The sequence below is a fragment of the Staurois parvus genome, unplaced genomic scaffold (assembly GCF_062004578.1).
Source record: "Staurois parvus isolate SC_StPar_1 unplaced genomic scaffold, SC_StPar_1.0 ptg000449l, whole genome shotgun sequence".
Taxonomy (NCBI): domain Eukaryota; kingdom Metazoa; phylum Chordata; class Amphibia; order Anura; family Ranidae; genus Staurois; species Staurois parvus.
This window is the reverse complement of record NW_028318245.1, coordinates 3290628-3317702: the sequence shown is the minus strand read 5'-3', so window position 1 is coordinate 3317702 and position 27075 is coordinate 3290628. Positions and strand designations below refer to the sequence as shown.

The following is a 27075-nucleotide window of genomic DNA, read 5'->3' as shown; positions in this document are numbered from 1 at the left end:
CTCACTGACCTCCAATATAAGGGACATTCTTCCTACTGACCAGCAATGTAAGGGACATTCTTTCCACTGACCACCAATGAAAGGGGACATCCTTCCAACTGACCACCAATGAAAGGGGACATCCTTCCAACTGACCACCAATGGAAGGAGGCAATTCTTCAGCCACCGACAATATAAACAGGGCTAACCTCCACTTACTGTACAATGTAAGGGGGCCCTCCTCTACCCACCATCAACATAAGGGGGTACACTGGTGACACGACACTGTCATGCTCTCCAAGCAACTGAATGTGACAAGCTCTGTATCCCCGATAAAGATAATGACTCTGAAACTTCAGGATCTTCCACTGTGACCATGAGTAGAAGAACGAAGATGGCAGCCATGGGTATATTCTACATGGCAATGACAGTGGCTCCATGTATTATCTGACACACATGTGGACCTGGACCTTCTGGCCTCTCCATCTCACCAATACAACACAGATGGCCAGTTGTCTATGAACTAAGCACATTCCAATCATCGAAAGATGTGGTCATTTATAAAAAGGGAACTCGGAACAGAATATTGTAAAGTGTAGAGCTTTCTTTTTTTATTATAGAAAAATCAGAACACGAGACTAAAACACAATAATATGAACCAAAATGAAATCTGGCACAGCTGAAGTCAAAGAAACCCATCAAAGGTAATAATTACAGTGGGGCAAAAAAGTATTTAGTCAGCCACCAATTGTGCAAGTTCTTCCATTTAAAAAGATGAGAGAGGCCTGCAAATTGGCATCATAGGTAGACCTCAACTATGAGAGACAAAATGAGAAAACAAATCCAGACAATCACATTGGCTGATTTGGAAAGAATTTATTTGCAAATTATGGTGGAAAATAAGTATTTGGTCACCTACAAACAAGCAAGATTTCTGGCTCTCACAGACCTGTACCTTCTTCTTTAAGAGGCTCCTCTGTCCTGCACTCATTACCTGTATCAATGGCACCTGTTTGAACTCATTATTAGTATAAAAGACACCTGTCCACAACCTCAAACAGTCACACTCCAAACTCCACTATGGTGAAGACCAAAGAGCTGTCGAAGGACACCAGAAACAAAATTGTAGACCTGCACCAGGCTGGGAAGACTGAATCTGCAATAGGCAAGCAGCTTGGTGTGAACAAATCAACTGTGGGAGCAATAATTAGAAAATGGAAGACATACAAGACCACTGATAATCTCCCTCGATCTGGGGCTCTAAGCAAGATCTCACCCCGTGGGGTCAAAATGATCATAAGAACGAAGCAAAAATCCCAGGACCACACACCAGGGACTCAGATCCTGCAGTGCCAGACGTGTCCCCCTGCTTAAGCCAGTACATGTCCGGGCCCGTCTGAAGTTTGCTAGAGAGCATTTGGATGATCCAGAAGAGGATTGGGAGAATGTCATATGGTCAGATGAAACCAAAATGGAACTGTTTGGTAAAAACACAACTCGTCGTGTTTGGAGGAAAGAGAATGCTGAGTTGCATCCAAAGAACACCATACCTACTGTGAAGCATGGGGGTGGCAACATCATGCTTTGGGGCTGTTTCTCCGCAAAGGGACCAGGATGACTGATCCATGTACAGGACAGAATGAATGGGGCCATGTATCGTGAGATTTTGAGTGCAAACCTCCTTCCATCAGCAAGGGCATTGAAGATGAAACGTGGCTGGGTCTTCCAACATGACAATGATCCCAAACATACCGCCCGGGCAACAAAGGAGTGGCTTCATAAGAAGCATTTCAAGGTCCTGGAGTGGCCTAGCCAGTCTCCAGATCTCAACCCCATAGAAAACCTTTGGAGGGAGTTGAAAGTCCGTGTTGCCCAGCGACAACCCCAAAGCATCACTGCTCTAGAGGAGATCTGCATGGAGGAATGGGCCAACATACCAGCAACAGTGTGTGTCAACCTTGTGAAGACTTACAGGACACGTTTGACCTCTGTCATTGCCAACAAAGGATATATAACAAAGTATTGAGATGAACTTTTGATATTGACTAAATACTTATTTTCCACCATAATTTGCAAATAAATTCTTTCCAAATCAGCCAATGTGATTGTCTGGATTTTGTTTCTCATTTTGTCTCTCATAGTTGAGGTCTACCTATGATGCCAATTACAGACCTCTCTCATCTTTTTAAGTGGGAGAACTTGCACAATTGGTGGCTGACTAAATACTTTTTTGCCCCACTGTATACTTGGTATTTTGGTCCAATGGTCGTGGTGGTTGCGTTGGACCAACTGCCGATACTCTGGTAGTTGGTCCAATGAAAAGCTAGCTCCTTCAATAAAACGAGCTAAATATAATTGTGAACCTGGTAAAAACTTCAGGTCCCTGCTCCGGCTTGCACAGCCATGCCTGGTGGATTCTATTCAGGGCGCAGGCTGGGCATCTAAACGGCTTGCAATGTCTGAGAGCAAAAATGGTGAGCCAGAAGTCACACACCGAGCGTACATCAAGAAGATGATAGTCTCCGCCCTAGCAGCACGTACCGACGTGTTTCGCCCTACCCAAGGGGCTTAGTCATGGTGGGTGAGTGGGGCGTAACAGCTAACAATCTCATACATCAAGAAGATGATAGTCTATCTCCATCCTGGCCACACTTTCCGATGCATTTCGCCCCACCTATGGGGCTTAGTAATGGAGGATGGGCAAAACACCTAACAATCTCATACAAGAAGAGGATAGTCTATCTCCGTCCTGGCCACACTTCCCGACATGTTTCGCCCCACCCAAGGAGCTTAGTCATGGAGGGTAGGCAGGGCGAAGCACCTAACAATCTCATACATCAAGAATAGGATAGTCTATCTCCGTCCTGGCCACACTTTCAGATGTATTTCACCCCACCCAAGGAGCTTAGTCATGGAGGGTGGGTGGGGCGTAACACCTAAATCTCATACATCAAGAAGATGATGGTCTATCTCTGTCCTGGCCACACTTACTGACGCATTTTACCCCACCCCAAGGGCTTAGTCATGGAGGGTGGGCGGGGCAAAACACCTAACAATCTCATACATTGAGAAGATAATAACAGCCTCAGTCTACCTCCGTCCCAGAGTCACACCACCGATGCGTTTCGCCGCTTCCCCAAGACTAAACCCAGTGGGCGGGAAGAAATGCGTCATAAGGTGTGGCAGCTATCATCTTCTTGATATACGAGATTGCTCAGTGTGCGGCTTGTGGTTCACTGCTTTTGCTCTCAGGCGGTGCACAGAAACCAATAAAAAGTATGGCCCACGGGTGATCAGATTTGCCCATGTATTGCCACAGTTTACTTCTGTGGTGCGTTCTGCAGGCGTCCAAGTCAGCTCTGTATGTTTACTATATTTTCTGTTATTACATCACACCCAAAAGTCCACATTATACTTTTGCAATGCATCCAAATAAACCAATTTGAACAGAAAAAATGGTATTAGCCAAAGTGAAGATTCTGAATAACAATAAGGGATATTCTCTAAAGTGTTACTGAACCCCCAACAGTACAATCAGTCTGTAGATGTAGTAAACATGCTGGTTATACAAACTGCGGGACCTAAGGGGGAGCAGATATAGGGAATGCGGGGTCCGGGTAGAGCGGATATAGGGAATGCGGGGTCCGGGTAGAGCGGATATAGGGAATGCGGGGTCCGGGGAGAGCGGATATAGTGAATGCGGGGTCTGGAGAGAGCGGATATAGTGAATGCGGGGTCCGGAGAGAGCGGATATAGTGAATGCGGGGTCCGGGGAGAGCGGATATAGAGAATGCGGGGTCCGGGGAGAGCGGATATAGTGAATGCGGGGTCCGGAGAGGGGGGATATAGTGAATGCGGGGTCCGGAGAGGGGGGATATAGTGAATGCGGGGTCCGGAGAGAGGGGATATAGTGAATGCGGGGTCCGGAGAGAGCAAATATAGTGAATGCGGGGTCCGGAGAGGGGGGATATAGTGAATGCGGGGTCCGGAGAGAGCGGATATAGTGAATGCGGGGTCCGGAGAGAGCGGATATAGTGAATGCGGGGTCCAGGGAGAGCGGATATAGTGAATGCCGGGTCCGGGGAGAGCAGATATAGTGAATGCGGGGTCCGGGGAGAGCAGATATAGTGAATGCCGGGTCCGGGAAGAGAGGATATAGTGAATGCGGGGTCCGGGGAGAGCGGATATAGTGAATCCGGGGTCCGGGGTTTAGTAACACTTTAACTGAAACCTTTTACACATTGTGAATACAAGAAGAACGTAGATGTTCTCTCCAAGTTATTCTTGACCCAATCCCCATTTGTCCATCAGAACATAAAAAAAGGGATGTTAGTCTTCGTGAATTTTCTGGTGTCGATCAAGGGCGCCTTTCTGAGTGAAAGATTTCCTGCACACTGAACATGAATAAGGACGCTCACCCGTGTGAACTCTCTGGTGTCTAAGAAGTTTATCTTTCCGAATAAAACATTTCCCGCACATGGAGCATGGAAAAGGACGCTCACCTGTGTGACTTCTCTGGTGTATAAGAAGTTTTTCTCTCTGAGGGAAAGCTTTCCCGCACTCTGAGCATGAATAAGGGCGCTCGCCCGTGTGAATTTTCTGGTGTTTAAGAAGGTTTCCTTTGTCTTTGAAACATTTCCCGCACTCTGGACATGAATAGGGATGCTCACCCGTGTGTATTCTCTGGTGTTGAGTAAGTCTTTCCTTCTGAATGAAACATTTTCCACACTCTGAACATGCATAAGGACGCTCACCCGTATGAATTCTCTGGTGTTTAAGAAGGTGTTCCTTCTGAATGAAAGATTTCCCGCACTCTGAACATGAGTAAGGACGCTCACCGGTGTGAATTCTCTGGTGATTATTAAGTTCTCCTTTCTGAATGAAAGATTTCCCGCACTCTGAACATGAATAGGGGCGTCTACCCGTGTGAATTCTCTGGTGTTTAAGGAGGTTTCCTTTTTCATGGAAAGATTTCCCGCACTCTGAACATGAGAAAGGACGTTCACCCGTGTGACCTCGCTGGTGATTAAGAAGGTTTCCTTTCTGACTGAAACATTTCCCGCACTCTGGACATAAGAAAGGACGCTCATTCTTGTGAATTCTCTGATGTATAACAAGCTGTCTTTTCTGAGTGAAAAATTTCCCGCAGTCTGAACAGGAATAAGGCCGTTCACCTGTGTGACTTCTCTGGTGAATAACAAGGTCTCCCTTCTGAATGAAAGTCTTCCCGCACTCCGAACATGAATACGGACGCTCACCCGTGTGAGTTCTCTGGTGTTTAACGAGGCTTACTTTCTGAATAAAACCTTTACCACAGTCCGAACAGGAGAAAGGACGCTCTCCGGTGTGAATTCTCTGGTGATTAACAAGTTCTACCTTCTGCGTAAAACATTTCCCGCACTCTGAACATGAAAAGGGACGCTCACCCGTGTGAATTCTCTGGTGTTTGAGAAGGTTTCCTTTGTCGCTAAAGCATTTACCGCAGTCAGAACATGAGAAAGGACGCTCACCCGTGTGAACTCTCTGGTGACTGAGAAAGTTGCTTTTCTGATTGAAACGTTTCCCGCACTCTGGACAGGAGTACGTCTTATAACTTTTCTGCTGTATAAGAGGCTCTTTGGTTTCTTTCAAAGATTCCCCAGACATCGTACGTGACCGGGAACGCTCTCCTGTGTGATCTCCTTCTTGGCTTACAGAAGATTTTTTGGGATTAGATGGATCTGTACTGTGGGATCCCAGATGTGTTTCATAAGTTATAGTGTGTGGATTGTCAGAAGATTCCTCAGGATCAGAGAAATCCCATGATCTCTCCATATGATACGTCTTATGATGTATTATTTGTGTGATGCGATTCACTCTGGGAGAATATTGTGATGTGGCTTTATGTTCTGAAGATGAGTTGTCCAAGACATAGAGTCCACCTGTTGTAAATCAATGATTACATGTTATTATAGTCTCCTCCTCATTTGTAGGGGACAGGACCTTATACTGAAGAATGGAGATGGACCTTTCATACGGTGTACAGTATCTCCTCCTCATTTGTTGGGAACATGACGTTATATTGAGGAACGGAGATGGACCTTTCATATGGTGTCCAGTATCTCCTCCTCATTTGTTGGGAACATGACGTTATATTGAGGAATGGAGATGGACCTTTCATATGGTGTCCAGTATCTCCTCCTCATTTGTTGGGAACATGACGTTATATTGAGGAATGGAGATGGACCTTTCATATGGTGTCCAGTATCTCCTCCTCATTTGTTGGGAACATGACGTTATATTGAGGAACGGAGATGGACCTTTCATGTGGTGTCCAGGATTTAAATAAATATTTATATTCATTGAAGAAAAATGATGTGAGCTTTTTCAGAATGTAGTGTTTATTACTCACTTGTATCGATATAAAGTGAATCGTCCTCCTGTTCACTTTTCATAATCATCTCCCCCTCCTCCATAGACTGCTGATCTCCACTCACCAACGTTTCTTCTTCTTCCTCTTTAACCTCAACTTTAATGTCTTTCATTTCTTCATCCTGAACCCCAATAATGATAAAATTGATAAAACTGTCAATAATAAATTAATATAATAATGTAATCCCATAATTTAGAACAATATTTATGTTTGATTGCCCCTGTACCTGAACTTTGTAAGACATGCTAGGATCATCCTGTGTGAAATCCTGGGAATACAGAAGATCACCCTTCTCCATAGACTGCTGAACTCCACTAACAAACATCTTCTCCTCCTCTTCAATTTCAACTTTGATGTCTTTTAGTTCTTCCTCCTAAATCGTGAGTAAGATACAGTACAGATTTGTAAAAAAATAAAGAACAAAAGGTTACATCAAAGAATGACATTTTGTAGATTGGAATACACTATTAGGGCTTTATGTTAACTCCCACTTACCTGATGATGGTGAGGGATGGTGTGATCTTCCATTTTGGAATCCCGGGAATACAGAGGACGGGGACATCTCTCTGGTGGGTTCCCATGACTGGATCCATCTGTAGGAAACACACACACTGACTGAATCCATTGTTTCTATGGGTTTATCAGATGATGGGGGATCTAGGTGGACCCTCCGTACTGATCTCTCCTTTACAATAAAGTCTCCTCTTACCCGGTGATGTGAGGGGCGGCTGATTGTCCATCATGACGTCCTTGTAGAGGTCCTTGTGTCCTTCTAAATACTCCCACTCCTCCATGGAAAAATAGACAGTGACATCCTGACACCTTATAGGAACCTGACACACACAATGATACAGTCACCATCCAGACACATCCCTTGTCTGTTACTGGAGAATGTCCCAGAATGCACCGCTCACCTCTCCTGTCAGCAGATCAATGATCTTCTGGGTGACTTCTAGAACCTTCTTGGCACTGGTTCCCTCTGTTGTCAGGCAGTGAGGTGGAGGCACTGTGATAGTTTATGTCCTGTGAAGATGGCTGGTGGGTAGTAAAGGCTCACCAGAAGTTTTCTTCACGACTTTATAATCCTGTGTATAGAGAGAAAGTAACAATTGTTACTACAGACTTCCCTAAAATCCTCCTCACCTCTCTGGTCAGGTCTGTTTTTATTAATAGAGATGAGAGTGATGTCATGTGACCTCCCAGAATCCTCCTCACCTCTCCGGTCAGGTCTGTGTTTTATTAATAGAGATGAGAGTGATGTCATGTGACCTCTCAGAATCCTCCTCACCTCTCCGGTCAGGTCTGTTTTATTAATAGAGATGAGTGATGTCATGTGACCTCCCAGAATCCTCCTCACCTCTCCGGTCAGGTCTCTGTTTTATTAATAGAGATGAGAGTGATGTCATGTGACCTCCCAGAATCCTCCTCACCTCTCCGGTCAGGTCTGTGTTTTATTAATAGAGATCAGAGTGATATCATGTGACCTCCCAGAATCCTCCTCACCTCCTCCTGATCTATACAGGACTCTCCTCTCTGTAGACGGATAATAAGCTGAGAATTATCTGGACTGGGAAGAATAATGTTCCTCCAGAGTTCTGACACCTTAAACTGTTTCTCGTAATACACTACAGGACTAACTAAGAGAAATCTTAGGACTCTTTTTAAAAGCAAAGTTCTCTAACTACCCCGTATATCTTAGATTTGAACTAACCGAGTCATATGTCGAAGATTTCATCAGTTGGTGTCCCACTTGAGAAGACTTCCTTCACCTTCCTATCCAGCTGACTTAAGGAAACTTAGCAATCAATAAGGTTCTCCATTTCCTCCCCCTACATCTAAATTTATAAACACGAAACGGCTGCAGTTGGGCTTTATAGAGAAGAGTTACATAGTAAATATTGGATTGGGGAGAATACATGTTTTAACTAGTTCTGACGATGTATGATGGAGGACATGTAGACATGACAGTGACCAGGAATGTCTATATTGGGAGCCCTGTCACTGGACACTGCATGTACCGTACACATTGGTTTCACCCTGACAGCCAACTCTACCAAATTGGGCCTGGGGCATCTGTGCTGTGATTGGTGCTCAGGATCACATGACAGAGACAGCTCAACCTGTATGGTTATGGTGAAGAGCCAAAGGTAAGCCAACAATCCTCCAATAACATGCTGTGAGTAGGGTGGCCACCTCATCTCTTGGACATGGCGTCCATTATCTCACGGGGATGAGAGCCGACAACTCTGAGACAGCTTTAGGATGCATCCGGTTTATAAACCAGAGGCTCTGGATGGACGGTTTTATAAATGGTTCTATATTTAGGACGTATCCGGTCTATAAACCGGAGGCTCTGGATGGACGGTTGGATAAATGGGTCTATATTTAGGACGTATCCGGTCTATAAACCAGAGGCTCCGGATGGACGGTTGGATAAATGGGTCTATATTTAGGACGTATCCGGTCTATAAACCAGAGGCTCCGGATGGACGGTTGGATAAATGGTTCTATATTTAGGACGTATACGGTCTATAAACCAGAGGCTCCGGATGGACGGTTGGATAAATGGGTCTATATTTAGGACGTATCCGGTCTATAAACCAGAGGCTCCGGATGGACGGTTGGATAAATGGTTCTATATTTAGGACGTATCCGGTCTATAAACCAGAGGCTCTGGATGGACGGTTGGATAAATGGTTCTATATTTAGGACGTATCCGGTCTATAAACCAGAGGCTCCGGATGGACGGTTGGATAAATGGTTCTATATTTAGGACGTATACGGTCTATAAACCAGAGGCTCCGGATGGACGGTTGGATAAATGGTTCTATATTTAGGACGTATCCGGTCTATAAACCAGAGGCTCCGGATGGACGGTTGGATAAATGGTTCTATATTTAGGACGTATCCGGTCTATAAACCAGAGGCTCTGTATGGACGGTTGGATATATGAAATAGGGTGGGCATGATGATGGAGGAAGAGGACGGATGTGACAATGGAGGAAGAGGACAGACATGACGGAGGTTACTAGGTGTAAAGATAAAATGTTCTCTTCTTACCTCCTCTACAGTCAGTTGCCGGAATATCTCCCTCTACTTTCTCCCTGATCGCCTCTTGCCTGATTTTCCTATTTATAGATGACATCACTTCCTGTCTCGTTCCACTGACCATAAATGAGAGCACCACCTTGTGGATAGAATACTAACTGCAGTGCACATTTTTATTGGTCAGAAGCCACAAGGGACAAGGATTTAGTCACTTCCAGTCTTGGTTTGAAGTAAACAAGCCATTTCCAGCTTGTGAAGGTATCTGGTCTTTGGAGAGCAAAAGAGACTAATAGACCCCTGCTCTCTCCATAAAGAGGACCTGTCATGGACCATGCTATCACAAGGAATATTGTTCTTCCCATGTGACAGCAAAAAAGTTGATGAAAAAAAAATGAATGAGACCGTGAAAAAAAGTAAATTTAAATGAAATATGAAAAAAAGCACACCCAGCACACAGTTAACCTTTTGATGGCCCCAGATGTTAACCCCTTCCTGCCCAGTGCCATTAGTACAGTGAAAATATGTATATATATATATATATATACTGCATGTTGAAATGTGTTTTTATCACAAACTATATGAAAAATATTTTTTAAAAATACATTTCACATATACTGTATGTCTTTAAAAATGCAAATCTACATTTTTGGTATGCATTTACAAATATACATATATATATATATATATATATATATTTCAGGTACTTCTATAGCGTTGTCAATTTACGCAGAGCTTTACATATATTGTACATTCACATCAATTACTAACTCTCAAGGGGCGTACAATATAAGGACATAAAAATATATGTTAAAATGACTTTTTAAAATGTTAAAAAAATCTGAAGAATATATTTAAAAAATATATATACTGTATTTTTTGCTCCATAAGACGCACCTGACCATAAGACACGCCTAGGTTTTAGAGGAGAAAAACAAGAAAAAAAAAATTATGAACCAATGACCAGACATAGCGGACACAGTACAGGAGATGACCAGAGACTGCGGACATAGTACAGGAGATGACCAGAGACTGCGGACACAGCATAGGAGATGACTGGAGACTGCGGACACAGTACAGAGGATGACCAGAGACTGCGGACATAGTACAGATGACCAGAGACTGCGGACACAGCATAGGAGATGACTGGAGACTGCGGACATAGTACAGAGGATGACCAGAGACTGCGGACATAGCACAGGAGATGACTAGAGACTGCGGACACAGTACAGGAGATGACCAGAGACTGCGGACATAGTACAGGAGATGACCATAGACTGCGGACACAGTATAGATGACCAGAGACTGTGGACATAGTACAGAGGATGACCAGAGACTGCAGACATAGTACAGGAGATGACCAGAGACTGCGGACATAGTACGAGAGATGGACCAGAGACTGCGGACACAGTACAGGAGATAACCAGAGACTGCAGACATACTACAGGAGATGACCAGAGACTGCGGACACAGTACAAGAGATGACCAGAGACTGCGGACACAGTACAAGAGATGACCAGAGACTGCGGACACAGTACAGGAGATGGACCAGAGACTGCGGACATACTACTGGAGATGAGCAGAGACTGTGGATATAGTACTGGAGATGACTAGAGACTGCGGACATAGTACAGGAGATGACCAGAGACTGCGGACACAGTACAGGAGATGACCAGAGACTGCAGACACAGTACAGGAGATGACCAGAGACTGCGGACATAGTACAGGAGATGGACCAGAGACTGCGGACATACCACAGATGACCAGAGATTGCGGACACAGTACAAGAGATGACCAGAGACTGCGGACATAGTACAAGAGATGACCAGAGACTGCGGACACAGTACAGGAGATGACCAGAGACTGCAGGCACAGTACAGGAGATGGACCAGAGACTGCGGACATACTACAGGAGATGACCAGAGACTGCGGACACAGTACAGGAGATGACCAGAGACTGCGGACATAGTACAGGAGATGACCAGAGACTGCGGACATAGTACAGGAGATAACCAGAGACTGCAGACAGTACAGGGGATGACCAGAGACTGCGGACAGTACAGGGGATGACCAGAGACTGCGGACAGTACAGGAGATGACCAGAGACTGCAGAAATAGTACAGGAGATGACCAGAGACTGCGGACATAGTACAGGAGATGACCAGAGACTGCGGACACAGTACAGGAGATGACCAGAGACTGCAGACAGTACAGATGACCAGAGACTGCAGACAGTACAGGAGATGACCAGAGACTGCGGACAGCACAGGGATGACCAGAGACTGCGGACAGTACAGGAGATGACCAGAGAGTGCGGACAGTACAGATGACCAGAGACTGCAGACAGTACAGGAGATGACCAGAGACTGCGGACAGTACAGGGGATGACCAGGGACTGCGACAGTACAAATGACCAGAGACTGCAGACAGTACAGGGCATGACCAGACACTGCGGACCTTTAGGGAGGGAGGGGGAGCGGGTACCTGAATTTGACAGGTACCCGCTCCCACTTCCGCGGATTTCTCCTTCCTATACTGTGGGCACCCGACTTTGACAGCCGGGTGCCCACTGCGCATGTGCGAGAAGTGCTGCACTTTGTAAATGGCCCGGCGTCTTTTGGGACCTGTCATGTGTCCCAGAAGACACCGGACCATTTACAAAGCGCAGTGCTTCTCGCGCATGCGCAGTGGGCACCCGGCTGTCACAGATGCCGGGGCGGGAAGAAGCCGGCACGGGAAGACTACAGCGCTGGACCGAGGAACAGGTGAGTTCCTGCCGCAGAGAGCGCGGTCGGCCCGGTATTCTGACATGGTGGCGGCGGAAATACCGGTCCGGCCGCTTTATATTCGCTCCATAAGACACACTGACATTTTCCCCCCTTTTTTGGGGGGAAAAAAGTGCGTCTTATGGAGCGAAAATTATGGTATTTTTAAAAATCTATTTTTTTTTAAATATATTCTTTAGATTTTTTTTTAACATATAAAAAAGTCATTTTAACATATATTTTTACATATGTTTGTACATGCATTCCAAACATGTAGACATTTTTCCTATAGTTTGTAATAAAAACGCATTTCAACATGCAGTGTGTCTGTGTGTGTATATACAGTGGGGATCGAAAGTTTGGGCACCCCAGCTAAAAATTTGTATTAATGTCCATAAAGAAACCAAGGAAAGATGGAAAAATCTCCAAAAGGCATCAAATTACAGATTAGACATTCTTATAATATGTCAACAAAAGTTAGATTTTATTTCCATCATTTACACTTTCAAAATAACAGAAAACAAAAAAATGGCGTCTGCAAAAGTTTGGGCACCCTGCAGAGTTAATATCTTGTACTGCCCCCTTTGGCAAGTATCACAGCTTGTAAACGCTTTTTGTAGCCAGCCGAGAGTCTTTCAATTCTTGTTTGAGGTATCTTTGCCCATTCTTCCTTACAAAAGTCTTCCAGTTCTTTGAGATTTCTGGGCTGTCTGTCACGCACTGCTCTTTTAAGGTCTATCCATAGATTTTCAATTATGTTGAGGTCAGGAGATTGTGAAGGCCAAGGCAAAACCTTCAGTTTACGCCTCTTGATGTAATCCCCCGTGGATTTCGAGGTGTGTTTAGGATCATTATCCATTTGTAGAAGCCATCCTCTCTTTTACTTCAGCTTTTTCACAGATGGCACCAAGTTACCATCCAAAATTTGCTGAAATTTTATTGAATCCATTTTTCCTTCTACTCGTGAGATGTTCCCTGTGCCACTGGCTGCAACACAACCCCAAAGCATGATTGATCCAACCCCATGCTTAACAGTTGGACAGAGGTTCTTTGCATTAAATTCTGTGCCCCTTCTTCTCCAAACAAACCTTTGCTTGTTCCGGCCAAAAAGTTCAATTTTAACCTCATCGGTCCACAGAACTTGTTTCCAAAATGCATCAGGCTTGTCTATATGTTCATTTGCAAAGTTCAAACGATGATTTTTGTGGTGAGGATGTAGAAGAGGTTTTCTTCTGATGACTCTTCCATGAAGACCATATTTGTACAAGTATCTCTTTATAGTGGAATAGTGTACCACAACTCCAGTGTCTGCCAGATCTTTCTGGAGGGATCGTGCAGTCAAACGTGGGTTTTGAATTGTTTTTCTCAAAATCCTGCGAGCTGTTCTGTCTGATATTTTTCTTGGTCTTCCAGATCTTGCTTTAACTTCCACTGTTCCTGATGACTGCCATTTCTTAATTACATTCCGAACAGAGGATATTGACATCTGAAAACGCTTTGCTATCTTCTTATAGCCTTCTCCAACTTTGTGAGCGTCAACTATTTTCAGTTTCAGTTTTCTAGACAACTGCTTAGAAAAACCCATGGTGCTGATTGTTGGGGCAAGGTCAGATGAGTCTGGGCATTTAAAACCTTTGAGATTGACATCACCTGGTCTTCCCAGACGATGATTGAGAACAATCCATGACACTGGCAGGTCTCAGCTTGGCAAAGGGGGCAGTGCATGCTATAAATTCTGCAGGGTGCCCAAACTTTTGCAGACGCCATTTTTTTGTTTTCTGTTATTTTGAAAGTGTAAATGATGGAAATAAAATCTAACTTTTGTTGACATATTATAAGAATGTCTAATCTGTAATTTGATGCCTTTTGGAGATTTTTCCATCTTTCCTTGGCTTCTTTATGCACATTAATACAAATTTTTAGCTGGGGTGCCCAAACTTTCGATCCCCACTGTATATATATATATATATATATATATATATATATATATATATATATATATATAAATATAAATATGGGCAAAGTTGTAGCATTTCAAATATATGGCAAAAATGTAGATTTGTATTTTTAAAGACATACAGTATATTTGAAATGTATTGTTAAAAAATATTTTTGATATAATTTGTAATAAAAACACATTTCAACATATATTGTGTGTATATATATATTTATTTATTGAAATATATTTTGAAATATATTGAATATGGCCAAAATTGTAGCATTTCAAATCTATGGCAATATATTTGGGAAGAATATTTTTAAAATTTAATTAAAATATATTTTTCTTCCATGTGGGCGAGGGGACCCCCTTCTTCAGGAATAAGGGGTAGGACACATAATGATACATGGAGATATCACAACTTGACTACTGTAACTCCCTCCACACCGGCTTACCTCATCACAGACTATCCCCGCTTCAGTCTATCCTGAACTCAGCGGCCAGACTCATCCACCTTACCAACCGCTCCGTATCCGCCACCCCCCTCTGCCATTCCCTCCATTGGCTTCCGATTGTCCAATGCATTAAATTCAAACTACTAACACAGACATACAAAGCCATTCATAATGCTGCCCCAAACTACCTCACCGACCTGATACCCAAATACCACCCAACCCGCACTCTTCGCTCCTCACAAGACCTCCTACTCTCTAGCTCCCTAGTCTCCTCCTCCCATGCCCGGCTCCAGGACTTCTCCAGGACTTCCCCCATCCTCTGGAACTCACTACCCCAATCCATCAGACTGTCACCTACCCTCATCTTTAGGCGCACCCTGAAAACCCATCTCTTCAGGGAAGCCTACCCCGCCCTCACCTAACTGCCGATTTCCCCCACTTCTCCCACCACTCCATCCCCCACAGCCACTTCCTCCTGTACCACTATCCCCTCCCTCCTAGATTGTAAGCTCCAAGGAGCAGGGCCCTTGAATCCCTCGTGTATTGTTTTGTTACTGTATTGTCTCATGTTCTGTCCCCCACTCTAATGTACAGCGCTGAGCAAACTTTTAGTGCTATATAAATACTGTATAATAATAATAATGGAGATTCAAAAAATCATTAAAAATATATTACAGCTGTGCTAGCATGCTTAATCCAGATTTCATGAGGGCCCCTAGTCTTCAGGTAGCTGTAGTCCAAGTGGGCTGGTACAATTTTGTATACTGATACAAAAAGGCATACAAAAAGAAAATATAATTATCAATATAAATAAAAATACAGAGTTTAGTTGAAATGTTAAAAGATGAACTCCGTGTATTCTTGGTATCCTGTTTGTATTTCTTCCAGATCTGCGCAGTAAGCTGGTGTGAAACTTCACTTCCTTTAATAAAGACCGCTCACTGTTGCTCTCTCCCTGTAGGCAGGGTGACTGGTCTTGTCTCCGCCCCCTTAGCTTCCTCAGGCAGGATGTAGTGGGTGGGACTTGCTGGGTACCTCCCCCAGCTCTGGCTACGTGCAGCACAGTGGTGATGGCACCTTTCCATCCGGTCCTGGGTGTCATCTATGCTAGACATGCCCCTGACATTGGCCGTGTCGATGATTGGGAAAATTACAGACATACTTAGATACTTGGCTTTGCAGCAATTACAAGAACCATCGCCCTGACAATGGCGGGACTGATCACATGACATACTCTTTAAGCCACTGATAATGAAGACCTCCACTGATGAAGATAATGATGGAAATTATGGAGCCTACCACTGTGAACATGAGGGGGTAAACCAAGAGATGGGAATATTCTGGGAGGAATTTGTAGTGGCTCCATGTACCCTCAGAATATCAGCTGACACACGTGGAACTGGACCTTCTGGACTTGCTAATACAAACACCAATGGATGACTCTATGAACTGAGCACACTGTAAACCAGGGTTTTCCAACTGGGGTGCCGCGGCACCCTGGGGTGTCACAAAGAGTCCCCAGGGGGGCCGCAGCAAAATGGCAAAAAATCCCTCCTTGTAGCACAAATCCCCCGCTCGTAGCAGAAACCCCCTCCTCCAAAATCCCCCCTCCACGCCCGCGTTCCACCATCCGATGATGTCATCAGTCGCTAAGGAAAGGTTAGGATGTGCTCACAGCTTTCTGTTTTGCCGCGGGGAGGGGGAGAGAGCCCGGAGGACTGGGGTGTGCTCTCCCTGCTCCCCTGTACACAGAAGTTAACACAGGAAACCTTTAATTATTGGACTGTACAGGCTTTCTGTAATTCTGCCGCGGCACCCCTGGGGGATCCTTGTGGCTTCCTAGGTTACTGCGGCACCCCAGTTGAAAAACCAGGTTGAGAATGTGATAATGGCAAAGGGGGGGTTAGGAGAAGGGGAGGATTTGTGCTAAAGGGGACATTTTGCAGGGGTAATTTGTGGCAGGAGGGGATATATTGGAAGTGGGGTTGTGATATGAGGGGGGGGGGGATGTGTGCAAGGAGGGGAGATTTTGGAGGGGGGTCAGGGGGTTGTGCTGCGAGTGGGGATTTGTGCTAGGAGGGGGGATTTTGGAGGAGGGGGGTTTGTGCTACGAGGGGGAGATTTGTGCTAGGAAGGGGGATTTTAGAGAAGGGGACTTTGTGCTACGAGGGGGAGATTTGTGCTACAAGGAGGGATTTTGGAGGCGATGGCTTTGTGCTACGAGGGGGAGATTTGTGTTAGTGGGGGGGATTTTGGAGGAGGGGAGTTTGTGCTTCGAGGGGGGAATTTGTGCTAGGAGGGGGGACTTTGGAGAAGGGGGATTTGTGCTACGTGGTGGAGATGTGTGCTAGGAAGGAGGATTTTGGTGGATTGGGGTTTGTGCTATGAGGGGGCATTTGTGCTAGGAGGGGGAATCTTGGAGGAGGGAGCTTTGTGCTACGAGGGGGAGATTTGTGCTAGGAAGGGGGATTTTGGAGGATTGGGGTTTGTGCTACGAAGGGGGGATTTGTGCTAGGAGGGGGGATTTTGGAGGGGGGGATTTGTGCTAGCTGAGGGGATGGGGGGATTTACACCCTACTGATCGCTTAACTCTGCCTTTAAAAATTACATTTTTGGGCTTTTTCACACCGGGTGCAGTGCGGTAACACATGTATTTCTGCACCACACAAAAATGTGTTGCCTTTTGCATTTGCACGCAGGTACCAATAATTCTTAAGGGAACCCCCACACATACACCAATTGCAATCATGTTTTCACCCACTAAGATGCATGGTACTGCAGTATGATGTATTTTAAAAGCCATGTCAGCACTTTTTTTTGCATGTTTCACTAGTATAGAGCAGCCTAATTAAAAACGCAACATGTGGGGATTGTGCGCAATTCTAAATCTGGACACTGGCATGGGGTATGGCGGTGATCAGGACGCTGGTATGGGGGTGATCAGGACCCTGGTATGGAGGTGATCAGGATGTTGGTATGGGGTATGGTGGTGATCAGGACGCTGGTATGGGGTATGGCGGTAATCAGGATGTTGGTATGGGGTATGGCGGTGATCAGGACGCTGGTATGGGGTATGGCAGTGATCAGGATGCTGGTATGGGGTATGGCGGTAATCAGGACATTGGTATGGGGTATGGTGGTGATCAGGACGCTGGTATGGGGTATGACGGTGACCAGGATGCTGGTATGGGGGTGATCAGGACCCTGGTATGGGGTATGGAGGTGATCAGGACGCTGGTATGGGGTATGGAGGTGATCAGGATGCTAGTATGGGGTATGGCTGTAATCAGGACGTTGGTATGGGGTATGGAGGTGATCAGGACGCAGGTATGGGGTATGGAGGTGATCAGGACGCTGGTATGGCGGTGATCAGGACGCTGGTATGGCGGTGATCAGGACGCTGGTATGGGGTATGGAGGTGATCAGGATGCTGGTATGGGGTATGGCGATGACCAGGATGCTGGTATGGGGTATGGGGGTGATCAGGACCCTGGTATGGGGTATGGAGGTTATCAGGACGCTGGTATGGGGTATGGAGGTGATCAGGAAGCTGGTATGGGGTATGGCTGTAATCAGGACGTTGGTATGGTGTATGGAGGTGATCAGGACGCTGGTATGGTGGTGATCAGGACGCTGGTATGGGGTATGGAGGTGATCAGGATGCTGGTATGGGGTATGGAGGTGATCAGGATGCTGGTATGGGGTATGGCAGTGATCAGGACACCGGTATGGGGTATGGCGGTGATCAGGACGCCGGTATGGGTATGGAGGTGATCAGGACGCTGGTATGGAGGTGATCAGGACGCTTGTATGGCAGTGATCAGGACGCAGGTATGGGGTATGGAGGTGATCAGGACGCTGGTATGGAGGTGATCAGGACGCTGGTATGGGGTATGGTGGTGATCAGGACGCTGGTATGGGGTATGGTGGTGATCACGATGCTGGTATGGGGTATGGAGGTGATCAGGACGCTGGTATGGGGTATGGCGGTGACCAGGACGCTGGTATAGAGGTGATCAGGACGCTGGTATGGGGTATGAGGTATGGCGGTGATCAGAATGCTGTTATGGGGCATGAGTGGACGGTCATCCACCCGTCAGTTGTCCAGGTTCCGCGGTACGAACCGGACCGGCATCCGTGTTTTGGCGTTGGAGAGAAGTAAACCCACCTTGGGCGATGCGTTTCGATTATAGGGCTTTCTTGTTGATTTTACAAAAATAAAATAAAATGTAAAAAATAAACTTGAATCTAAAATAAAATAATGAAAAACAAGTTTCACCAAGAGTGGTGAAGTTCAGAGATATATTAGTAGCCATGCTCACTGTTGTCCATGTATGACCACATATCAGTTCTCCGACACCATCTGTGTGAGTAGACCAAGCTGGACACAGCCCAAGCTGACCCAATGTAGTCATGATGTATGGCCTCAGCTGATGCTTCTCTGGCCACACCCCCTGACAAATTACGCCCGAGGGGGGGGGCTTGGTCACAGAGGTCACCTGCATTGGGTCCTTGGTGTCCTTTCCCTCGGTCTACCTAACTTCAGAGATGGTGGTCTTGGAGGCCTGCTCCCGAGTTCTGAGCACCAAAGGGAGGTTCCTGTAGCCTCTGGCTTGAAGGCGAGCACCATCTGTGTGAGACTGAGATCGAGTATTACTAAGAATTTGATTCCCACCGGGAGGGGGGCGGCTTGTTCACAGAAGTCACCTACATTGGGTCCTTGGTGTCATTTCCCTCGGTCTACCTACACTTCAGAATTGGTGGTCTTGGAGGCCTGCTCCTGAGTTCTGAGCACTAGAGAGGGGTTCCTGTAGCTTCCAGCTTGAAGGCAAGTGCCGTCTGTGTAAGACTGAGATCGAGTATTACTATGAATATGATTCCCACCAGGAAGGGGGGGCGGTGCTTGGTCACAGAGGTCACCTACATTGGGTTCTTGGTGTCCTTTCCCTCGGTCTACCTACACTTCAGAATTGGTGCTCTTGGAGGCCTGCTTCTGAGTTCTGTGCACCAGAGGGGGGTTCCTGTAGCCTCCGGCTTGAAGGCGAGCACCATCTGTGTGAGACTGAGATCGAGTATTACTAAGAATTTGATTCCCATATGCGTACAAACGTCACACCACACCCCCAGCACTTCAGCACATCCTTGTCACGCTCTCAGGGGACCAACATCAACCCACCAAAGCTTGTTAGCCCGTGTGAACTCTCTGGTGTACTGTAAGTGTAGTCCTGTTACTGAAACATTTCCCACACTCCGAACACGAATAAGGACGCTCCCCCGTGTGGATCCTCTGGTGAGTGACAAGTGCATATTTCCGAATGAAGCACTTCCCGCACTCTGAACACGAAAAAGGGCGCTCTCCCGTGTGGATCCTCTGATGGTTGACAAGTTCCGCTTTCGAAATGAAACATCTCTTGCATTCAGAACACGAATACGGGCGCTCGCCCGAGTGGATCATCTGGTGCGTAACAAGTGTGCTCTTCTGAATGAAACATTTCCCGCACACTGAGCATGGATAAGGCCGCTCGCCCGTGTGAGTCCTTTGGTGTTTAACAAAGTGTCCTTTCTGAGTGAAACGTTTTCCGCACTCTGAACACGAATAAGGACGTTCTCCTGTGTGACTTCTCTGGTGCTTCCGAAGATTTTCTTTTTGAATGAAACATTTCCCGCATTCTGAACACGAATAAGGGCGTTCGCCTGTGTGACATCTCTGGTGCTTTAGAAGCTTTTGTTTGGTGGTGAAACATTTCTCACACGCCGCACACGAATGAGGACGCTCGCCCGTGTGACTCCTCTGGTGTTTCAGGAGGTTTCCTTTTTGGGTGAAACTTTTCCCGCACTCTGAACACGAATAGGGGCGCTCCCCCGTGTGACTTCTCTGGTGTTTAACAAGGTTCCATTTCTGAATGAAACACTTCCCGCACTCCGAACACAAATAAGGACGCTCACCCGTGTGAATCATCTGGTGTTTCAGGAGGTGTCCTTTATCGTTGAAACCTTTTCCGCACTCGGAGCACGAATAAGGGCGCTCCCCCGTGTGACTTCGCTCATGTTTAAGAAGGCTTACCTTGTGGATAAAACATTTCCCGCACTCTGAACACGAGTAAGGACGCTCTCCTGTGTGGCTTCGCTGGTGTTTGAGAAGGTTTCCTTTCTGATAGAAACTTTTCCCGCACTCCGAGCATGTATGTTCATCCGTGGGACGTTTCTCAGGTCTAAGAGGTGCTCTGTTTTCTGTGAATGATTTCCCGCACATTGAACCAGACAAGGAGCTCTCTTCTGTGCGAACTTCGTGGATTAAAGAAGATCCCTTGGGATGAGACGGATCTGTTGATGGGTCTGTACGGTGAGATCCCAGATGGAAATCTTGGGCATGCGATTTGTCAGACGATTCCTCGGGATTCCAGGGATCCGTTGATCGCCCCAATCGGTAAGGTCTGCGACGTATATGTTGAATGAAGGGAGAATATTGGACAGTGTCCCGATTGTCCTCATTATATTCTGAATTGAAAAGAATTCCTCCCTCCGAAATATTCTCGAAAAATCGTCCGTCTGTTGGAAAATAAAATTAAACGAAAGGTTAGAAGGATTCTTCATGCCATAAATCAACCGCTTCATGACCGCCCTATAGAAGAAGTATTGCTACAGGGCGGCAGGGCTGCGCAAAATCACACATAGACATGTGATTTTGTATTTCTGGGTAGGGGGCGCTCATGTGCTCCCTCCCCCTCCGCTATTGGCTCCTCCAAATGTCAATCACCAGGTCCCGGAGGCTGATTCTCAGCGGGGACTCAGTGATCATTGGCGGAGCTGACAGGGGAGAGGTCTGTATGTAAACAAACAGGGGAGAGGTCTTTATGTAAACAAACAGAAGGTGCCTGTATGTAAACAAACGGGAGAGGTCTGTATGTAAACAAACAAGAGATGTCTGTATGTAAACAAACGAGAGATGTCTGTATGTAAACAAACAGGGGAGAGGTCAGTATGTAAACAAAGAGGGGAGAGGTCTGCATGTAAACAAAAAAGATCTCTCTCCTGTCAGCAAGGACATGCTGCTTTGTATCTCTCCGCACAGCAGCATGTATCCCTAGTAACACAACCAGCACCCAGGGCCAGTTCACACTCCATGCGGTTCAATAGCTTTTTTTTCTGCATCCAAAATGCACAGAAAGTAGATGATATAGTTGTCAATGTCATAGTTCACATCTGCGCTCGCAGTCCTGGGTGCAGAAAAGAAAGTAGAACAGGCGTCATTTTTGTGTGCACAGGACTGTATTGGAATGCGGTAAAACGCATCAAAAATGCACCGGAACGCACTGGAATGCACATGTCCCTATTTAAATTGAAGAAAAAGAGAGATGGGAAAAATGAACTGGAATGCATAAAAAATGCACCAAAAACGCAGCAGAACGTCCCAGATCGCACATGTCCATATTTAAATTGAAGAAAAAGAGAGGGGGGAAGTGAACTGGAATGCATCAAAAACACACCGAAATGGAGATGGACCTTTCATATGGTGTCCAGTATCTCCTCCTCATTTGTTGGGAACATGACGTTATATTGAGGAACGGAGATGGACCTTCCATATGGTGTCCAGTATCTCCTCCTCATTTGTTGGGAACATGACGTTATATTGAGGAATGGAGATGGACCTTTCATATGGTGTCCAGTATCTCCTCCTCATTTGTTGGGAACATGACGTTATATTGAGGAATGGAGATGGACCTTTCATATGGTGTCCAGTATCTCCTCATTTGTTGGGAACATGACGTTATATTGAGGAATGGAGATGGACCTTCCATATGGTGTCCAGTATCTCCTCCTCATTTGTTGGGAACATGACGTTATATTGAGGAATGGAGATGGACCTTTCATATGGTGTCCAGTATCTCCTCATTTGTTGGGAACATGACGTTATATTGAGGAATGGAGATGGACCTTTCATATGGTGTCCAGTATCTCCTCCTCATTTGTTGGGAACATGACGTTATATTGAGGAATGGAGATGGACCTTTCATATGGTGTCCAGTATCTCCTCCTCATTTGTTGGGAACATGATGTTATATTGAGGAATGGAGATGGACCTTTCATATGGTGTCCAGTATCTCCTCCTCATTTGTTGGGAACATGACGTTATATTGAGGAATGGAGATGGACCTTTCATATGGTGTCCTGTATCTCCTCTTCATTTGTTGGGAACATGACGTTATATTGAGGAATGGAGATGGACCTTCCATATGGTGTCCAGTATCTCCTCCTCATTTGCTGTAAACAGTGGATAGTGTTGTTAACACAAAGATTATATTCCTATAAGTAGGACATTTTCTTTTGCATGGGTCTTATTTTCCAACTCGTGTCACAGTATAATTGTATACATAATCACAGAAACAAAATGAAAATGTAAACTATTTTTTAATTTAGCTTTTATGACTTACTTGTGTCCATATGTAGAGAAGATTCCTCCGGTTTACTTGGCATAATCATCTCCCCCTCCTCCATAGACTGCTGATCTGCACTCACCAACGTCTCTTCTTCTTCCTCTTTAATCTCAATTTTGATGGCTTTCAGTTCTTCTTCCTAAACCCCAAAGATGATAAATTGTTAATATTGATATAATAATTAACATTTCTAAATAGTAACTTCCAATAATAAGCAGTTACACGGAAACATTTTATCTCCATAGTTTAGAATACTTTTTGATCATGGTATATGTATATGTGATCATCCTGTTTGGAATCCCAGGAATACAGAGGACCATCCTTCTCCATGGACTGCTGATTTACCCCCACCAATATCTCTTCTTCCTCAACTTTGATGTCTTTCAGATCTTCATCCTAAACCCCAAAGATGATAGGATACACATGTAAAAAGGAACAAGAGGTTACATAATCTAATATCATCTTATATACCAAAACTCATTTTAGGTCTACATGCTCAATATCCTGTACCTGGTCATGATTTGTATATTTATAAAATTCCTTTGTGGAACCCCAGGAACAGAGAGGACTGTCCTCCTCCATAGACTGCTGATCTCCCCTCACCAACGTCTCTTCTTCTTCCTCTTTAACCTCAACTTTGATGTCCTTTAGTTTCTCACCCTAAACTCCAATGATGACAGAAAAAAAGGAACAAAAGGTTAGCTAGAAGAACGTAATCTCATAGCTTAAAATATATTTTTAGGTCTTCATGCTCAGTCCCACCTACCTGATGATGGTGGGGGATGGTGTGACCTTCCAGTGTGGAACCCTGGGAATACAGATGATGGGGACATCTCTCTGGTGGGTTCCCATTACTGGATCCATCTACCTGATGATGGTGAGGGATGGTGTGACCTTCCAGTGTAGAACCCTGGGAATACAGAGGATGGGGACATCCTTCTGGTGGGTTCCCATGACTGGATCCATCTACCTGATGATGGTAGGGGATGGTGTGACCTTCCTGTGTGGAACCCTGGGAATACAGAGGACGGGGACATCTCTCTGGTGAGTTCCCATTACTGGATCCATCTGTAGGAAACACACACACTGACTGAATCCATTGTTTCTATGTGTTTATCAGATGATGGGGGATCTAGGTGGACCCTCCGTACTGCTCTCTCCTTTACAATAAAGTCTCCTCTTACCCGGTGATGTGAGGGGCGGCTGATTGTCCATCATGATGTCCTTGTAGAGGTCCTTGTGTCCTTCTAAATACACCCACTCCTCCATGGAGAAATAGACAGTGACACCCTGACACCTTATAGGAACCTGACACACACAATGATACAGTCACCATCCAGACACATCCCTTGTCTGTTACTGGAGAATGTCCCAGAATTCCCGGCACCGCTCACCTCTCCTGTCAGCAGATCAATGATTTTCTGGGTAACTTCTAGAATCTTCTTGGCACTGGTTCCCTCTGTTGTCAGGCAGTGAGGTGGAGGCCCTGTGATGGGTGATGTCCTGTGAAGAGGGCTGGTGGGTGGTAAAGGCTCACCAGACGTTTTCTTCACGACTTTATAATCCTGTGTATAGGGAGGAAGTAACAATTGTTACTACAGACTTCCCATAATCTTCCTCACCTCTCTGGTCAGGTCTGTGTTTTACTAATAGAGATGAGAGTGATGTCATGTGACCTCCCAGAATCCTCCTCACCTCTCCGGTCAGGTCCGTGTTTTATTAATAGAGATGAGAGTGATGTCATGGACCTCCCAGAATCCTCCTCACCTCTCCAGTCTTGTCTGTGTTTTATTAATAGAGATGAGAGTGATGTCATGTGACCTCCCAGAATCCTCCTCACCTCTCCGGTCAGGTCCGTGTTTTATTAATAGAGATGAGAGTGATGTCATGGACCTCCCAGAATCCTCCTCACCTCTCCAGTCTCGTCTGTGTTTTATTAATAGAGATGAGAGTGATGTCATGTGACCTCCCAGAATCCTCCTCACCTCTCCGGTCAGGTCTGTGTTTTATTAATAGAGATCAGAGTGATATCATGTGACCTCCCAGAATCCTCCTCACCTCCTCCTGATCTATACAGGACTCTCCTCTCTGTAGACGGATAATAAGCTGAGAATTATCTGGACTGGGAAGAATAATGTTCCTCCAGAGTTCTGACACCTTAAACTGTTTCTCGTAATACACTACAGGACTCACTAAAAGAAATCTTAGGACTCTTTTTAAAAGCAAAGTTCTCTAACTACCCCGTATATCTTAGATTTGAACTAACTGAGTCATATGTCGAAGATTTTATCAGTTGGTGTCCCACTTGAGAAGACTTCCCTCACCTTCCTATCCAGCTGACTTGAGGAAACTTAGCAATCAATAAGGTTCTCCATTTCCTCCCCCTACATCTAAATGTATATATTGGATTGGGGAGAATACATATTTTAAGTAGTTCTGACGATGTATGATGGAGGACATGTAGACATGACAGTGACCAGGAATGTCTATATTGGGAGCCCTGTCACTGGACACTGCGTGTACCGTACACATTGGTGTCACCCTGACAGTCAACTCCACCAAAATGGGCCTGGGGGCATCTGTGCTGTGATTGGTGCTCAGGATCACATGACAGAGACAGCTCAACCTGTATGGTTATGGTGAGGAGCCAATATAATATTATAGAGGTCTATAAACCAGAGGCTCTGGATGAACGGTTGGATAAATGTTTCTATATTTAGGACGTATCCGGTCTATAAACCAGAGGCTCTGGATGGACAAATGGTTCTATATTTAGGATGTATCCGGTCTATAAACCAGAGGATCTGGATGGACGATTGGATAAATGGTTCTATATTTAGGACGTATCCGGTCTATAAACCAGAGGATCTGGATGGACGGTTGGATAAATGGCTCTATATTTAGGATGTATCCGGTCTATAAACCAGAGGTTCCGGATGGACGGTTGGATAAATGGTTCTATATTTAGGACGTATCCGGTCTATAAACCAGAGGCTCTGGATGGACGGTTGGATAAATGGTTTTATATTTAGGATGTATCCGGTCTATAAACCAGAGGCTCCGGATGGACGGTTGGATAAATGGTTCTATATTTAGGACGTATCCGGTCTATAAACCAGAGGCTCTGGATGGACGGTTGGATAAATGTTTCTATATTTAGGACGTATCCGGTCTATAAACCAGAGGCTCTGGATGGACAAATGGTTCTATATTTAGGATGTATCCGGTCTATAAACCAGAGGATCTGGATGGACGGTTGGATAAATGGCTCTATATTTAGGATGTATCCGGTCTATAAACCAGAGGTTCCGGATGGACGGTTGGATAAATGGCTCTATATTTAGGACGTATCCGGTCTATAAACCAGAGGCTCTGGATGGACGGCTGGATAAATGGTTCTATATTTAGGATGTATCCGGTCTATAAACCAGAGGCTCTGGATGGACGGTTGGATAAATGGTTCTATATTTAGGATGTATCCGGTCTATAAACCAGAGGCTCTGGATGGACGGTTGGATAAATGGTTTTATATTTAGGATGTATCCGGTCTATAAACCAGAGGCTCCGGATGGACGGTTGGATAAATGGTTTTATATTTAGGATGTATCCGGTCTATAAACCAGAGGCTCCGGATGGACGGTTGAATAAATGGTTCTATATTTAGGACGTATCCGGTCTATAAACCAGAAGCTCCGGATGGACGGTTGGATAAATGGCTCTATATTTAGGATGTATCCGGTCTATAAACCAGAGGCTCCGGATGGACGGTTGGATAAATGGCTCTATATTTAGGATGTATCCGGTCTATAAACCAGAGGCTCCGGATGGACGGTTGGATAAATGGTTCTATATTTAGGAGGTATCCGGTCTATAAACCATACAAGACGTCACGGTGAAGATGGAGGAAGAGGATGGACATGACAGGGGGGTTACAGGGTGTGAATTGAAAATAAATCCTTATTACCTCCTCTGCTGCCAGTTCCAGCAATACCTCCTTTTTTTTCCTCTTACCACCTCTGACCCGGAACTTCCTTTGGTATTACAT

At 45.3% G+C, this 27075-nt stretch overlaps 3 protein-coding genes across 4 annotated transcripts in view; 1 reads left to right on the top strand and 2 right to left on the bottom strand.

Moving 5' to 3' along the window:
• Nucleotides 1-27075, top strand: part of LOC149453334 (uncharacterized) — a 320806-nt gene that overhangs the window by 193093 nt on the left and 100638 nt on the right. The gene's annotated exons all lie outside the window — the stretch shown is intronic.
• Nucleotides 1-27075, bottom strand: part of LOC149453340 (uncharacterized) — a 66497-nt gene that overhangs the window by 26781 nt on the left and 12641 nt on the right. The window lies entirely within an intron of this gene.
• LOC149453341 (uncharacterized) lies at nt 564-27050 on the bottom strand. 2 transcript variants are annotated; one of them, XM_089688355.1, is made up of 10 exons: nt 26995-27050; nt 24425-24595; nt 24215-24338; nt 23797-24098; nt 23541-23690; nt 23286-23426; nt 23028-23169; nt 19828-21144; nt 6618-6622; nt 564-5526 (listed from the first exon to the last, which is right to left on the bottom strand). In XM_089688355.1, exons 3-10 carry the CDS (start codon nt 24297-24299, stop codon nt 4309-4311), a joined length of 3360 nt encoding a protein of 1119 aa, XP_089544481.1. In that variant the 5' UTR covers nt 24300-24338; nt 24425-24595; nt 26995-27050; the 3' UTR covers nt 564-4308. The 2 variants fall into 2 exon arrangements, with proteins under 2 accessions (XP_089544481.1, XP_089544480.1); XM_089688354.1 differs by lacking the exons at nt 19828-21144; nt 23028-23169; nt 23286-23426; ... (3 more) ...; nt 24425-24595; nt 26995-27050 and adding exons at nt 6371-6512; nt 6887-6984; nt 7101-7224; nt 7306-7476; nt 9452-9969 and having other exon boundaries at nt 564-5900; nt 6618-6764.

Coding starts and splice junctions, on each gene's coding strand:
- LOC149453341 (XM_089688355.1), bottom strand. CDS start 24,299: ATGGAGGAGTGGGTGTATTTAGAAGGACACAAGGACCTCTACAAGGAC. Junction 23,691..23,796: donor CCATCCCCCACCATCATCAG/GTAGGTGGGACT, acceptor ATTGGAGTTTAG/GGTGAGAAACTAAAGGACAT. Junction 23,170..23,285: donor ACATATACCATGATCAAAAA/GTATTCTAAACT, acceptor TTTGGGGTTTAG/GAAGAAGAACTGAAAGCCAT.